This window comes from Manacus vitellinus, unplaced genomic scaffold (genome assembly GCF_001715985.3).
Source record: "Manacus vitellinus isolate BGI_N305 unplaced genomic scaffold, ASM171598v3 scaffold_8_pilon, whole genome shotgun sequence".
Lineage (NCBI taxonomy): Eukaryota > Metazoa > Chordata > Aves > Passeriformes > Pipridae > Manacus > Manacus vitellinus.
In genome coordinates this window covers 9,116,464-9,132,140 of record NW_021940864.1, presented here as the reverse complement: position 1 = coordinate 9,132,140, position 15,677 = coordinate 9,116,464, and the positions used below count along the sequence as shown (strand labels likewise).

Sequence of the window (15,677 nt, the reverse complement as noted above, 5' to 3'; positions counted from 1 at the left end):
GAGGCGCGGCCGAGGTGGGATGGAGCTCCCGGAGGGGCCACCGTCGCGTCCGCGTGTTTGTGCCCCGTCCGCGGAAGGGCAGGTACGGGGGGTATTAACTTAATGCCTTTGACAAAGTAGGGGATATCAGTCAGGGCTGGCAGACGCGGCTGCAGACTAGAGGTGCCCTTGAATGTCGGGTAAAAGTTGCCAACACGAGCTTTGGAAACCCGTTAGTTTTCCACAGGTCCCGAGTGCTCAGCAAACCCCATGGTGTTTCTGGCTGCGTGGCCAGTGTCACCCCAAACCCCTCATCCGGGTCTGGGGACGGGTGGGGAGCACGTGGAAGGCGTCCACGCGTCCGGGGCCATTGCTCGGTGGCAGAAGGTCCTGTGTTGTTGAACACAGGGTACAAAAACACGTCTGTGTCACCGCGAGGTGTAAAAGCTCAGATTATTTGTCACTTCCATCGCCTGTAGAGGTTTGGCAGTATGCAGGATGAATTATACGGAGGCAGTTTCCTTGCCCGTAGATTTGCATGTGGCACATATCCCTTATGTCTTCTTCTCGCAGTTTTTCTGTGAGTTGCCATCAATCACATAAAGTTTACGATTGTTGCAGCTCATTTAGCATTTATTTTATCTGCTTTTTGTCCAGAGCTTACCTTTAGCAGCAATATCACATACTGTGAAATGTTTATTAATACTCAAGGGTAGACAGAGTATCAACATTTCAGGAGTTAAACTGTGATAAAACATACAATGTATATACTTTTCACTAACAGCTCCCTATTTTTGTAAAGTATCTTGCATTCGCTGAATGGCACTGTCGATATATACTGTTAACTTCCCTGCCCGTTGAACTCTGAGGCCTCTCAGTTTATATAATTCATCTATTTTATGTTCAGTTGATAAATTAAGGTATTCATAAGAATGGACACATTTTGAAATTGAAAAGTTTAAATTGATTCAGGGCAGAATTGTAAATCCTGCAATTTGTAGTTTCTAAATAGTGATTTATTCTGACTCGAAGTGCAGCCTAACTGCTAAATTAAGTAACTCAAGATCTGTGATTTAACGACATTGTGTAGCATGGAAAAAATAATATCTTGAAAAACTTGGGCTGAATTTGTAGTAGGAATCTTGAGAATGTTTCAGTATTGTCTCTACACAGAGGCCATGTGAGTTATTTTCTTCACGATCAGTGAAATAACAAGGACCAAACTGGCTTGAGAGGAGGAAAATGTTTTCAGTTTTCTAGTTTGAGCAGCTTGATTTCTTTTTCTCATTCAAAAAATCTGTTTTGTCAAGCAGTGCCGAGCACGGCTGCGTGATGGAGGGCCCTGTATCTCCCTAAAATAAAGGCCTGAACTAGTGAGATACTGAATCCCTCCTGTTAGCGAGCTCTGTAGTTGATGGGAATTGCGATGTTTTGAATTCACAGGAATTGCTGAATACCTTGTTGGATTGGGCCCTGGGTGTCACCAAGTTCGTAAGACAAGGATTGCTTTCTTCTTTAAGGCTAAAGAGCAGGCAGCATAATTTTGAAGTAAATCAAGCTCTAATTTTTGCTGCTTCCTCTTCTTGCGGAGAAATCCTAATAAAGTAGCTACTACTGCGCAAATAGTTGCTCATTGTTGCTGCCTTGTTTCAGATTCTTTGATTAGACATCTCAGCTAAGGGAGTTGGATAACCATTTCCCCAAGAAAACTTGTGTCTGAGCTGTACAAAAAGGTAGTACTTTCTCATTAGTGGCTGACGTGATTTTAGCACTGAACAGATCTATGCTGAATAGATGTCATCTGTTCTTCAAATTTTAGCTGTGGTTTTGTGCATGAAATGCTGTTGACTGGAGTAATTTTCATCCTGCGCTTCTTGGCTGATTCTGGCAAAGCCATACCCCATGTACCATGTTAAAGATCTAAATATTTCTATTAGCAGAAGCATGTTGAATTTCTTGTGTGGTATTCGCATAATGGGCTGACACGAAGCAGGCAGATGCTGGACCAAACAGAGTAGTCAGCTTGTGAAAAGATAGGAACGGTTTCAGCTCTAGAAACTGATATCTCCTTGAATTCGTCCATGCATATCTGTCAAGTTTAGCACTTTGCTGCTGTGTATTTAATGGCTGTTTAGGTTAGGCTAGGGGTCTTCAAAGTGGCTGACAAGGGTGAATTTGAATTTACATCTCCTTTGCATCTCATAGGTGTATGAATTAATCTAGGAGAAAATGATCATCGTCTTTGTAGATCAAGATGGGTTAACAAAATTGATTACAGAAATTGATTTATTTGTAGTTAAATACCTGACATCATACTCCTTTTTAAGGACTGTTCTAGCCAAAGGTTTGGTAAGAGTAACTCTTGGAGACCTAGAAATTAATGTTTCCATTTAAAATGTCAGTGCATATCAAATGGATCTGAAATAAACCCATGTCTGTAGCTGCTGTGCTGTTAAGAGGTTATTCATAGCTACATTGTAATCATATCTCCTTAAATTTGTAAATAAAATACTATTGCTATGTTTATGGATGGATGTAGAAAGTGCTGAGGCCCTTGGTATGATTTTTAATTACCTGGGCATGGAAAATGTTCAGTTTCTGAGAAAGCCACACCGTGCGAGTTGAGGTTTGAGATGTGTCCCGTAAATTTAACATAAACTACACTTGGCATGCAAGGAGAATCAAAAGTGATGTATAAACCAAATTTAACCTTCAAAAATTTAAAACTATGTAACTCAGAAAGAAATGTATGGCGCTTCTGAATATTTCTACACAGATCTTGACAACCTAAGCTATCTTACTAACATGTTTTTCTGGATTGCTGCACACAGACATTAGATGTATGAAATATAGTTTTGAGACAACGTGCAGCCAAAGTACTGGTACTACATAAAGGACACACACTTCCTAATTATTTCCCCCCCTTCCCAAGAGTTCCTTATTTATTCAGTTCTAATCTAATCAGTCTTGAAGTCTGCCTGTCGTGGCTGGGATTTTGCATCCCGCTGTACATGCCATTCCACTTCCCTTGAGTGCGAATTGGTTTTGGTCCTCCGAGACTGAAATATTAACTGACCGTTCAATACCCATTCTGTTTTGTTGGGCTGAAGTAGAACTATTTCTCATATTTAAGCTGAAAGGCACGTAAGCCTTAAAGCTGGCAGTCTGTAGGCTCAGGATAACACCAGGGCAAATGGGAGATGTTGCTTAATACCCAGGTTAAGTGTACGATAACTCTGATGCTTTCAGCTTCCATCGAGGGAAGGAGAGGACATCGCTCTGGAACACCTCCTGCTGCATGTTTGCAGTGGCAGGAATGGGCTGGTGAACAGTGGCTGGTACAGGGGCTTGGGGAGAGGGAAATGGACACTGGGGAGGAAGGATGCATGGCAATGACCTTCCAACCTGGTTCAGGACAACCTGTTTCCTGAGCTGCTGACTCAAGGGTACAGCAAGCCCTCCCCATGTGTGTCCTTGGTTGGGATTGGGCAAGAGAAAGGGAAACAGTGGTCAGGCACCTCGAATTTTCTGGGAAACATGCAAAACTTGAAACCTGTCATGAGGTTTTTGGTGTGAGTCTGGGAATGTACTGCTGGCTCTCAATCAAGCATAGCTTGACTACAGAAAAGGAAGGAAAAGCGTGAAGGTTTTCGGTGTTGGTGGGTTTTGTTTCTGGTTTGTTTTTTTTTCATATTGGCAAGTAGTATCTTTGTGGTGGATGGCTTTAGAATATCTTATGTGCAGTAAGCAGGAGCTCTTTTGGTTATCTTTCAATTAGTTTAGACCAGTTTCAAATGAACACCATTAGACTGAAAGGCCAACCTTGACCCTGGTTTATTCTGTGCCAGTGTCGCCTACATAAAAACCCTGGTGATGGTCATCCCTTTCCACCCTCCGAGGACTTGGCCAGTTCTTTAGAAAAACAACCCTTCTGAAATCCCAACTCCTCATTTTTTAATTTTTTTTTTTTTAGATAAAGTTCTAATTGTAAGAGCCTGATTGTGCCCCTTGAAAAACTGCATTTGCGTCAATTGAGAGAAAGCAGGAGGCAGTCTTTTACAGCACATGCTACTAAGCAGGGCCTGACCCTACCCCTTGCACATAACAGGATTTTTGTCCCCCTGGACTCCAGGGGAGTTGCTTGCAGGGTGGGATGCTCCCTGGTGTGCAGGTGGCAGAATTGGGCCCCTGCAACAGAAGTCCTTGTTATTTTATCATTATCGTGAGGTAGCCAAACTTAACTTGCTTATTGTACTTCTTGATAAGGAAAGATCTCTGAAGACAGTGACCGGATAACAGTGTAAGGCTCTGGATTCCCCATTTGAATTCATTACATTTTTGGTTTTTAATATATTTTTTATCATTTTTTTTCTCTCCTATATGCAAGGAACAGTAATGTAAACAAACAGTATGTCCCTTGCATAACTGTGTCTGACACCAAATCTCTGAAAATTCTTTTAGTGCATCCAGAATACATGGGCAAAGGCCGCAGAATAAATTTAATGTTTCTAAGTATTAGAAGCTTTTTTTTTTTTGTCCTGGTTGCAAACTAAGCATTGACTACTGTCTTGATTTTACAGATTATTTCATGCTGAAATTATGCCTATTTGCATGGATAGTCATTCTTTAAAACTAGCCACAGATGCAGTCCTAGGGAGCACGTAGATGTTTTTACAGGTGAACCGAAAGAGATGGGAGCAATTCCAAAAAGTCTGCATGCTGCCTTTGGCAATATACCCTGTTATTGTGAAGACTGTGCTCTGTTAAGCAAATGTAAAGTTTAATATTAGATAAGCGTTGCATGAAAAATATTTTAATTTTCATCACTGTTAAATTGTAAGAAACAGGAAAAAGTGTCTAATGCTTTATGTGCGATGTGAGTTTAGCATCACTAGTTAATAAGTCACAAATTATGTCAAGAGCCTTTTACAAAATGCAAGGAAGTGTGTTATCTTTTTATGCTGTGTTCCTGGGAAACAATGAGAGTTCATATAAAGAGAAGGTATCTTCCTTTCTCACGCAGCTGATTGATGTTATTTCTTTCATCTTCCCGTATTTTTTCTCATCTTTTCTGCATGTCACAGGAAATAAGATTCTGTGTATTCAAAATGCTACATGTAAGAAGGGCTTCACTGGGCATTTCAGATATTGTTCTTGGAGATTTTTCTAAAGCAGAGAGATGTGACACTGAACATGCCTTGTTTCTGCTATGCAAAAAATTTGACATCATGTATTTTAATGTATGAAATACAGAATATTCAACCTTTCGTAGCGGAGTTTGCTTGGAGAGTTGCAAAAAGGGAAGGAATGGATGGGGAATTTCAAAACACTGTCGTGGCTAGTCACTGGTACATATGAGGCTGTGTTAACAAAATACATTTTGGCCTTTACTCGATCACATCTCTATAAATACTATAATCCTGACCATATCGTATTTTAATGCATTTTGGTTTTGGTGAATAAATGTTTTCCTAATGATTTAAGAGAGGTTTTCCCCCCAGCGTAAGCCTGAATGCGTCTATGATTTCTTTACCTTTCACATACACATATACCACCTTCCCTACAATTGTATGAAAGTTGTTGTTTTAACCTTTGAATGTTAAAACAATGTATCAGTTTTATCTCTCTTTAAAAACTACAATTGCATTTTTACATTGCAATTGAATTTTTAATCCAAATTTTATACAATTTCTTGTTTTAACAATAAATCTTAAATAAGGAATACTTTCATCTTCTTTTGTAACATGTATCTCAATGCCCTAAATTTAATCAATTGGTTGTCAGAGGCTGTGTTCTTCTAATCTACTCTTTCTTCTGAAGATAAACAGTATCATTTTAGGCATTTGTGCAAGAGAATCATATTACTGGTGCTTAAGCAGTTTTTGCTTTTTTAAATCTTAATCCATCTTAAACCAGTGGAGCAGAAATATTTAAAAATGTTTCATTTCAAGCAGAGTGCATAATAAATTGCAATAATTGTAATGTGCCATAAATCCCAGAGCCTATGCATTTTGCATTTTATTCAGGATTGAGGTCAGGAAATTTGGAGAAATTTAAAGAAAATGATTCATCAGTCCTTTTGTTCTGTTGGCCAGGGTCCCAGGATTCTTGAGCTGAGCCCAGCTGACAAGCTTTTGAAGATGGCACAATAACAGTCCAGTGATGCCTGACCATGACAGCACAGCCCTCTTAAGCAGGCAAACCAAGAGAAGAAGAGTTGACATTGGAGTGAAAAGGACGGTAGGGACAGCATCTGCATTTTTTGCAAAGGCAAGAGCAACGTTTTTTAGTGCCATGAATCCCCAAGGTTCAGAGCAGGATGTCGAGTATTCAGTGGTGCAGCATGCAGATGGGGAAAAGTCAAATGTACTCCGCAAGCTGCTGAAGAGGGCGAACTCATATGAAGATGCCATGATGCCTTTTCCAGGAGCAACCATAATTTCCCAGCTGTTGAAAAATAACATGAACAAAAATGGTGGCACGGAGCCCAGTTTCCAAGCCAGCGGTCTCTCTAGTACAGGCTCAGAAGTACATCAGGAGGATGTATGCAGCAACTCTTCAAGAGACAGCCCCCAAGAGTGTCTTTCCCCTTTTGGCAGGCCAACTATGAGCCAGTTTGATGTGGATCGGTTATGCGACGAGCACCTGAGAGCTAAACGCGCCCGGGTTGAGAATATAATTCGGGGTATGAGCCATTCCCCCAGCGTGGCATTAAGGGGCAATGAAAATGAAAGAGAAATAGCTCCGCAGTCCGTCAGTCCTCGAGAAAGTTACAGAGAAAACAAACGCAAGCAAAAGCTGCCACAACAGCAGCAGCAGAGTTTCCAGCAGCTGGTTTCAGCGAGGAAAGAGCAGAAGCGAGAGGAGCGCAGACAGCTGAAGCAGCAGCTGGAGGACATGCAGAAGCAGCTGCGCCAGCTGCAGGAGAAGTTCTACCAGATCTACGACAGCACTGACTCCGAAAATGATGAAGATGGCAACCTGTCTGAAGACAGCATGCGCTCTGAAACCATGGATGCGAGGGCCGGCGACTCTGTCAGCAGGTCGGACAATGAGATGTGTGAGCTGGACCCAGGGCAGTTCATTGACCGGGCACGGGCCCTCATCCGGGAGCAAGAGGTAGCGGAGAACAAGCCGAAAAGAGAAGGTCCTAAGGAGAAGGAGCAAGGGCCAAATGCCTTCCACCCTGAAGGCAAACACTTGGCCGAGACACTGAAGCAGGAGCTGAACACTGCCATGTCTCAAGTTGTGGACACAGTGGTCAAAGTTTTCTCATCCAAACCCTCCCGTCAGCTTCCTCAAGTCTTCCCACCTCTCCAGATCCCACAGGCAAGGTTTGCCGTCAATGGGGAGAACCACAACTTTCATACGGCCAACCAGCGCCTGCAGTGCTTTGGGGATGTCATCATTCCCAACCCCCTTGACACCTTCGGCAGCGTCCCCATGCCTGGCGCCACCGACCAGACCGAGGCACTGCCCCTTGTTGTCCGCAAAAACTCCTCTGACCAATCCGCCTCGGCCCCACCGGCTGGTGGCCACCACACCTCCCTGCACCAGTCCCCACTCTCGGCCACTGCCGGCTTCTCCACTTCCTCCTTCCGCCACCCCTTCCCGCTGCCCCTCATGGCCTACCCCTTCCAGAGTCCCCTGGGTGCCCCATCGGCCTCCTTCCCGGGGAAAGAGCGCGCCTCCCCTGAATCCCTTGACCTGACCCGGGAGACCACCAGCCTGAGGACCAAGATGTCGTCGCACCACATGAACCACCACCCCTGCTCGCCGGCCCACCCCCCCAGTGCTGCTGAGGGCCTCTCCTTATCCCTTATAAAGTCCGAGTGTGGCGACCTGCAAGACATGTCCGAAATCTCGCCCTACTCGGGAAGTGCAATATCCTTTTTGAAAGATGAGCGATAACCTGGTGGTGGCTGGTGGGAGAGGATGAGGGGCCGTGCTGGTGCCACAGGGCTTTCCCTGGGTGCTGCAGGAGTGGGGTGCTTATGGGGTGAAGGTAGGGGGCTTGGTGGGGCCAAATAAAACGTGTGGTATTGACTGACAGCACTCTTTCAGCAATGGTGTTCATGTAAAAAAGCCTCTGGCCCTCCCCCAGCCTTTTAGTCTGCCCTGTGGGGTCAGGAAGACAACCAAGCCCACAGCCTGGGTGCCAGTGGGTTTCCCTGGGCTGGCAGATCCTTTCCCAGGCAGGGAGGTGATAAAGGGGGCAGCGCCCTCGTCCAAAAACCATTCCAGCCAGGGCTGCCTCTTTTCCCTCCTGTGCCAGGCCAACACACGACCCTGTTAATGGTGTCATGGCTGGGGCTCTCAGAGAGCCACAGTCCGGTTGTTGCTGAGACTTCAGCTCTGAAGTGCATAAGGGAAATGAAGCACAAAAGACACAGGTACTGATATATTCAGGCTGCATCAAGTTCTTTCCCCCACCCAGAGGTCTGTTACTCAGCCCGTGTGCAGCTGCCTGCTATGCATGATTAACCTCTGTTCAGCCATACACAGAAATCTTTTGTCCTAAGATACACAAAGCAAATTATTTTGGAAAGCTAGAGAGAACAATTAAATATAAAACTTCAGCTGTATTAAATTTACAGGACACTTCCCTTCCTTAAAAAAAAAAAAAAGATGATAATAAAATCTCTCTTTTTAGCTCAATAGCAGGCTTTAGTTAGGGCAAAAAATCCATCTCTGCCTTTATTTAGGCATATCCAGACACAGTAATAATCTTTTAGGTTTTTTTCCTGGAAACTAGTACTAGATTTTTGGTTTTTTGGGGTTTTTTTCTCTTTTAGCTCTAACACCTCCCAGGCTTTCCATCTTTTGCCCTAATGTTCTTTTTGGTCAAAAGGTTTTTTATCAAAGTACAGATGTATTGAAAACGAATAAAATACCATGTGTGCCCAATGTTAAAGTTGAGGATTTTGCATGAAGGGTAGATTGATAACTTTTCCAGCTCTAAGACCCCAGCAGAAGGCAACAGCACAAATACAGAGCCTCAGATGCATCTAATTTCATTCCCAAGATGATGAAAGTAATTGCATTTGAATACCTGTGCCCCTACCTGAGTAGTGGTAGCAATGCTGAGGAACTTGTCCTCTTTTGAGGGGTATCGTGTGAAGGCAGCTGCCCGAGGCTGTGCTTCTTCACTGGTTATCTTCTAGGTGATTAATAACTCTGGTGGTTTTAGCTTATTTTAACCACATTTTCTGTAGACATGTTAAATCCTCAGGAGGGTCCTGTCAGGGCTCTAGACCTGCTGGTTACCTGGACTTTCCATCCCTCCCATGGTAGTGGGCACCACTGGGACAAGGCAGGCGCTGCAGGTCCAAAGCCCATTACCACCGGTCTTTGATGTAACTTAGGTCAAGTCTGAGTCCAGATTGCTGCTGTCTGACCTGTGTGAGTAGGCCCATTTCTATAGGGAAAAGTGTTCTATAGTTGAAAGCACCTTCCTAAGGTGTTGGTGTTTTCGAGAGCCAGCTGGTAGTGGACGTGGTGTTTGAGGCACCTCTTTACCAAAAGAGGATCTTGTTGAGCACTGGTAGCAAGGAAATCTCCTCACCATTTACATTTTACAGCAAAATAGAGGAGTCTGTCTAACTCCAGCATCACTCACAGTTAGTGCCAGTTACTTTTGCAGTTCCAAGCCCAAAATCTGTATATTGAAATGCAAGCTGCAGTGCTTGGAAAGCAGTCTTGAGGTCAACAGGAGTGGCAGCTGAGGGCAAGACTCAGGCCAGGGCACTTAATTTCTACTAAACAGGACAGTGGCATACAAATTGTTTTTGTATAAAAATAGTTCTCCCATCCTGGGAGAGGAGTGAGGAGTCATGAAACATGCCAGGTGTGTGAACTAGGAGTAGTTCTAGGGCTGCACTTGATCCTCGCCACCCGTGGAGCACGTCTCCCCCACTCTTGCCATCTCTCCCCCTTTCTCCTGCTCCTTCTCGCTGGTACTTGCTAATGGAGCTTGCTGCTTTTGCTGAAACAGAGGTGCAAGAGTCCTCTGCTGCTTCAAGATATAGCCAGGGGAAATGCTCGGTGCTACAGTGATAACTTTTCTCTTTTATTACCCTACTTCTTTCCCTGCCATTGGGAAAACACACTGACTTTCCCACCTAGATGCTGTTGCAAGGTGCAGTTTGTTCTGGGTTTAGATACAGACCTGTTGGGACAAACAGATTTATTAAATAACATCTCTACACGTGCACCATAGTCTACTCTGCTGTGGGGATGGATGTTTTTTCCTAGCAGCAGCTCATTTGTCCAGGTAGCTTACAGTTTCTAGGGAAAGGCATGGTGTGGAGGTCGGTTGGTTTGTGGTCGCTTTTGTTTTACATGGATGAATGTGCACATATAGGCAACAAATTTCTTCAAAGAAGCAGATCTTTCTTCCCCACAGAAAGCAACATCTGTTTTCCTGGACAATGCAGCCAGGATGAGAACAGAAGACTAGCAGATAGAGCCAAGTTCAGGTTTTAGTAGTAAGTTAAACACTGAACTAGCCTGGTTTTTGTTTTCTTGGGATTTATTCTTTTTTTTTTTTTTTATAATAATGCCTGTAAAATGTATCTGATCATTCTTTGCTGAATTGCAGAAGAAAATGGTTAATGTTTGTGTATGTTGCTAAACAAGATAAGATGCACCTGCAGCCTGAATTCCCATCTTGGTCATGAATGCAGTCTGTATCTTTGCAAACTAATCTGTTTAATCAAATATTAAGTTTTATTCAAATTCCAAAAGAAACAGACAGCGAATTGTTTTTCTGTATGGTCTTCCTTTGTCATGCATCCTCTTTGCATCTCAAGAAAAATAGCCTTGTTCAATCCCAAAACATTTGCATAGATCTAAATTGAAGCACAACAGTAGTTTGTGTGCTGTTAAGACATCTGTAAAGGTGAAGAACTTTAGCATGCTCTCCCTGGCAGGAGGGCTTTGAAACATTAGTGCACCTTTCTACAATTTTTTTTATTTTTAAGCAGAATTCCAGTCCAACTGGAGTAAGTTTCACAGTCCCAATATGTCAAAGCTGTAATCAGTGAATTACAACATTTTGAAATGAGGAGTTATTACATCTGACTAGAATTAAACTAATTAAACTTTTTTTTTAAAAAAAGGAGCAATTGTACAGCAAGCTGGATAACTCTGTGCTGTTGATAAAACCTATGTGATGAACAAATGGTTTCCAGCCAGTCTGTTCTTCCGAGGGTCTTGAAGATGCTCAGAGATGCAGCTGTTTGGAGCTTTGATGATTAAAAGTACCTGAGGTGTAACTTAAGGAGCAGCTTGGCTTTGCTAGTGCAGATTTTTTAACTGATACAACCTATTCTTACCCCTTTTCCCTTCAGCTCAATACACGCGTGGGCTAGAAAAGCCTGTTAGAGCATTTGCGGGGGCTCAGGCTGAGAGTAACAGAAGCGAAAGATCATCTCCACTGAGAAATATTTTTACAAAAGAGGAGCATTACCTGGGAGGATTGAAGTGCAAATGAATCAAATGCTGTGCAGTGCCACCCCTGTGCTTCTCCAGTTAAAACACGCATGAGCTTGTATAGATTTTGTCCCCATATGTTTTGTTCCCAGTCTTCCACTTCCTATTTCTTAGGGTTTAGCCATTTTCCTGCTGCTGCTGCGATAGGTGAGGCAACGTTGTGCTGTGTAAATGCACAACACTGAGGCTCTCAGGTTGTTTGAACACTGCTTTAGGTTCAGCTGCAGTACACTGTTCCTCTGATCTTTTATGTTCCCGAGCAGATGTCTTTCATTAATTTATGGATTTATCATCTTTTCTTTCTGTCCTTTTTTTTTCTTTCCTTTTTTTTTTTTTTTTTTTTTTTTTTACACCTGGCAGCTGGCTCAAGTTTCAGCAGTTATTGTCTATTTTGCATTACCCATAGAATTGAATGTCATCTGTCTTCACAAAGCTATAGCTAAGAGAATTGAGGCAAGCCACACGAGCTGCTGGGACAGAGCTTGTTTGCGTTCCATTCGGCACCCCTCCTCCCTTTACCTCCTTAATATTTATTTGTGCTCGTTTTCTTTCCTGGCCTTGAATGGGGCTTAGCTCGTGTTCGGTACAGCTGTATGTTTACTGAATCTATTTCATCATGAGTCATTGTGCGTGTGTAAGTATCCTGGAAACAGCTAGTGCTTTCTTGGAAGAACAGTTGCTTTTCAGCCCAAGCACTTAAAAAGGAAATTAAGCAATTGGTCAGTTCAGTTTTTTTTCTGAAATAGCAAAGGGTTATCTAATTCTTAGCTCTTAAGTCTGTCATTAACTATTTTTTGCTATATTATTACAGATCATATCTTTTATCACAGTAAAGCGTTAACCTTAGGATCAAGATATACAGATTTGTTGCATATTTGATTTTGCTTTAAGGCTGCCAAGTGCTTAAGAACAAGTATAATTTTAATAAAAAATGGATTTCTGGGAATTTGAGTCTCAGAGCATCTTTTAATACATGTTTCATTCAATATCAATATCCTCTGGCATTAGAGCAGAAAATATTTAAAAATCCTAAATGCAGAAGGAATCCAAATGCTTAGACAACTGTCTAATATGCTTAAATCCAGCAAATATGAGAGGGTTTTTTTGAAGTTTAAGTCCATCTTTGAGCTTACTTTGAAAGAGAATATACACCAAACCCAATATTAACATGTTGTCAGCGTCAGAGGAATTGCAAATTAAGGAGACTCAAGATTACTTTTTTTCTCTCCTACTGGAGTTCCCTTTTGGACCCCCAGTTTCCTGAAAGGATCACATAACAAAACGGATTTCTGGCACAGAAGTTTGATTTGTCTAAAACTCTTATCACTAAGCAATAGGTGACAGCTTGCTACTATTATTTCACTTACGTATTTTGACAGATGGCACTGCAGAGTGTAATGCTCTTTTAGACTTCTCTATCAGTCTAATGGAGGTAACTGGAGGTTCTTTCAACTCTTCTCTTGGCACAAGAAGTATGTCAGTCATAAATTATCTTCTTTGTAATCATTAAGCATCTAAAACAAAATGCAAGTTCAGCTGAGCCGTTTTCCATGTACTTCCAGATAATAAGAGGTTTTTAAACTAATATTGTCAATGCTTTTTTTTTTTAAATGTTACATTTTTCTAATCTAAAAATGAACCTTGTAACTGAAATGAAGGGAGAGGGTTTCAGCAGATTTCAGGAATTAGAGAAAAGGGAATTCTGCTGAAAAAGCCTAGCTAATCAACAGTAGCCTGCTGATAAAAATTAGTCTGGGTTTCCCATCTCGAGGCTTGGAGAGTGAGATGTTCTGTGCTGACGTGCACCCGGCTGTAAGGCAGAAGAGGCACCTTGGCTGCAGCGCATCTGTCAACTTGGTTGACCTTCCCCCCCACTGTAAGGTGTGAACTGAGTGAATTTTTCAACAATTGTGTTTAGGAGAAACAGTCCTTAGAGAAGCTTCTGGGAAGAACCCTTAATTGACCTTGTGGGGACCACATTGATTTTCTCCACGTGCATCTTCATTTCTGATAAATTATAAAGCCATTAATTTGCTGAGGAAATGGCAGGGCCAGCCTGCGGCACAGATGTGACCAGAGCTGTCCTAGCACACAGTTCACAAAAGAGAGCCAAGAAGCGGGGAGAAAAATCAGCAAGCCGAGATTGTTATGGTTAGCTTCACATTCCCTTGGGAACTCTTTTAGTTGCTTCTGTTTACAGATCTAAAAGGTAATGATGTTTCCAGGATAAATAGGCTGCCTTATAGGGTAAGTGGCCATTTATTGATTTGCTAGCCCACATGTATTGATTGGTTAGCCCCAAATACAGCTTCGTTCTCCAAGGAGTTAACTGTGTAAATCAGGAGGTGACAAATTTGTGGTGGGGGCATTCGGCAGCCGAGGGGCTCTGCCTATCACAGATTTCACTTTGATTTGCAAGGCAGCCACTGGAGCAAAGCAACAGCAGGATTAGAGGGAGCTACTCAAGATGTTAAAATTTATCGATGCGAATGAAACAGGTGAAATGTGCTGCCTGTATAAAACTGCTCGAAATCATTAAGTGCCTCTGATTGTCTGACATGCATTGGCTTTATTGTGTGCAAGTAGCACAACACTGAGAGAAAAAGAAACTTTAACCGGCATGGCAAAGAAGAGAGAGAAAAAAGCTTCCGATAAGTTTTCTGCGGCACATGCTTCCTGCATTTGTTTCCGTAGCAACAAGTGAACATACATATGGTACACAATCCGTAAACTTGCAAGATCCCTGAGACCCAGCACCTAAATTGATAGGAAATACAGGGTTTAAGTTACGTGGCCTCTCGTCCCACATTTACCTATTTTGCAGAAACCTACAGCACAGCAATTTAACTGTTAATATTTTCTCCTGTGGTCTGGGGAACTGTAGAGCATTTAAGGGGGCACTTTCATAGGTCTGTACATTCTGAAAAATCTTTCTCAAGAAAAGAATTTTCCTTTACTAATTCAATCCTACATGCAGGAAGGCTTGTCACCGAATCACTTGAAAAAGGCCAAGCTCATGTTCTTTTACACCCGGTACCCAAGTTCCAATATGCTGAAAACTTACTTCTCAGACGTAAAGGTAAGAAAATCTCTTTCCCCTACTTTCTCCTTACTAATGCTGTATTTGCTCACAAAATGGTAGTGTTATCATATTAGAGATTAATAATATTTTTGGGTGCATAAAGGTTACATCTGACTTCATTCACTTGTTCTTCTAGTTGAGGTATACCCTGCTTGTGCCTGGATGAGGGAAGCGGATGTTTCTAAATTAAAATTTTTTAAAAAAAACACACTAAAATTTTAGAGCAAAATAAGAATAATTATTGCAGTAAATTAAACGGTTTTCATTGTATATCCTATTAGAAAAGGAAATTTCTGTGGTAGTAGAAATGTACTTCCAAGAACATTTTGGAGCAGTTCTCAAGTCCTCCCTTATTGTTTCTTTTCGGTTGGTTTCCTCATATTTGTGCTTACATAAGCAGAGTGTAGAATCCCTTTCTTTCTGTCAAAAAGAAACAGTACATTGAAATTCTCCATGCAGAAGCTGCTTAAAAACAAAAGTGATGATTGTCTCTTATTTACAACTTAATTTGTTGTTGATGCAGAGTACACTGAGCATAAGGAGGATGAATAAAGTGACAGATTCAGGCCACATTATTCAAATGAGGATATGAAAGCTGTCGACATACAGCTGCATCCTCCCTCATTCTACAGAATATTAGGACCTCCTGATTTTTTTTCTAAAAGTAATTGTTCCTTCACATCAACTTGATTTTGTGTTAATCATCTAAGTTTTTTTAAAAAACACATAGATTGTGTTTTAATGATTATAATGGTATACATGGTGTCATTATCTAAGTAACTTTATAAACATTACATTAGCTTAAATTAGTTTGTTACGTATCCCCCCACCCCAAACAAATTACTGAAATCCTTCTTTTAATCACTTTTGGGTTATGGGTTTTTTCAGTCTTAGTGGAAGATTATTCCACAGGTTGTGAACTTGGCCCAGTTTCTGCTGATCAGTTCTCTTTGGTCAAGTTTCTTGGCAATGTTTCCTTTTATTTTTTTTCATTTAACGTTGCTTGCACATCTCAGTACGCTTCTGCCCCTCACAGCCGTGTCCTTGGAGGTTCCTCTTATTCAATGACATGTGCTGAGCGGATGGTGACAACGTTTATAAAAAGGGGGGGGGAAGCAATACA

At 42.0% G+C, this 15,677-nt stretch overlaps 1 protein-coding gene across 2 annotated transcripts in view; it reads left to right on the top strand.

The window, feature by feature from the left end:
* The window catches only part of PROX1 (prospero homeobox 1), a 47,854-nt gene continuing 32,177 nt past the window's right edge, over positions 1-15,677 (top strand). For both annotated transcript variants that reach the window (XM_029965135.1, XM_018085311.3), the window contains exons 1-3: positions 1-82; positions 6,075-7,863; positions 14,444-14,551. In XM_029965135.1, the coding sequence (XP_029820995.1) occupies positions 6,142-7,863; positions 14,444-14,551 (1,830 nt within the window). In that variant the 5' untranslated portion in view covers positions 1-82; positions 6,075-6,141. The remainder of the gene's footprint in view (positions 83-6,074; positions 7,864-14,443; positions 14,552-15,677) is intronic.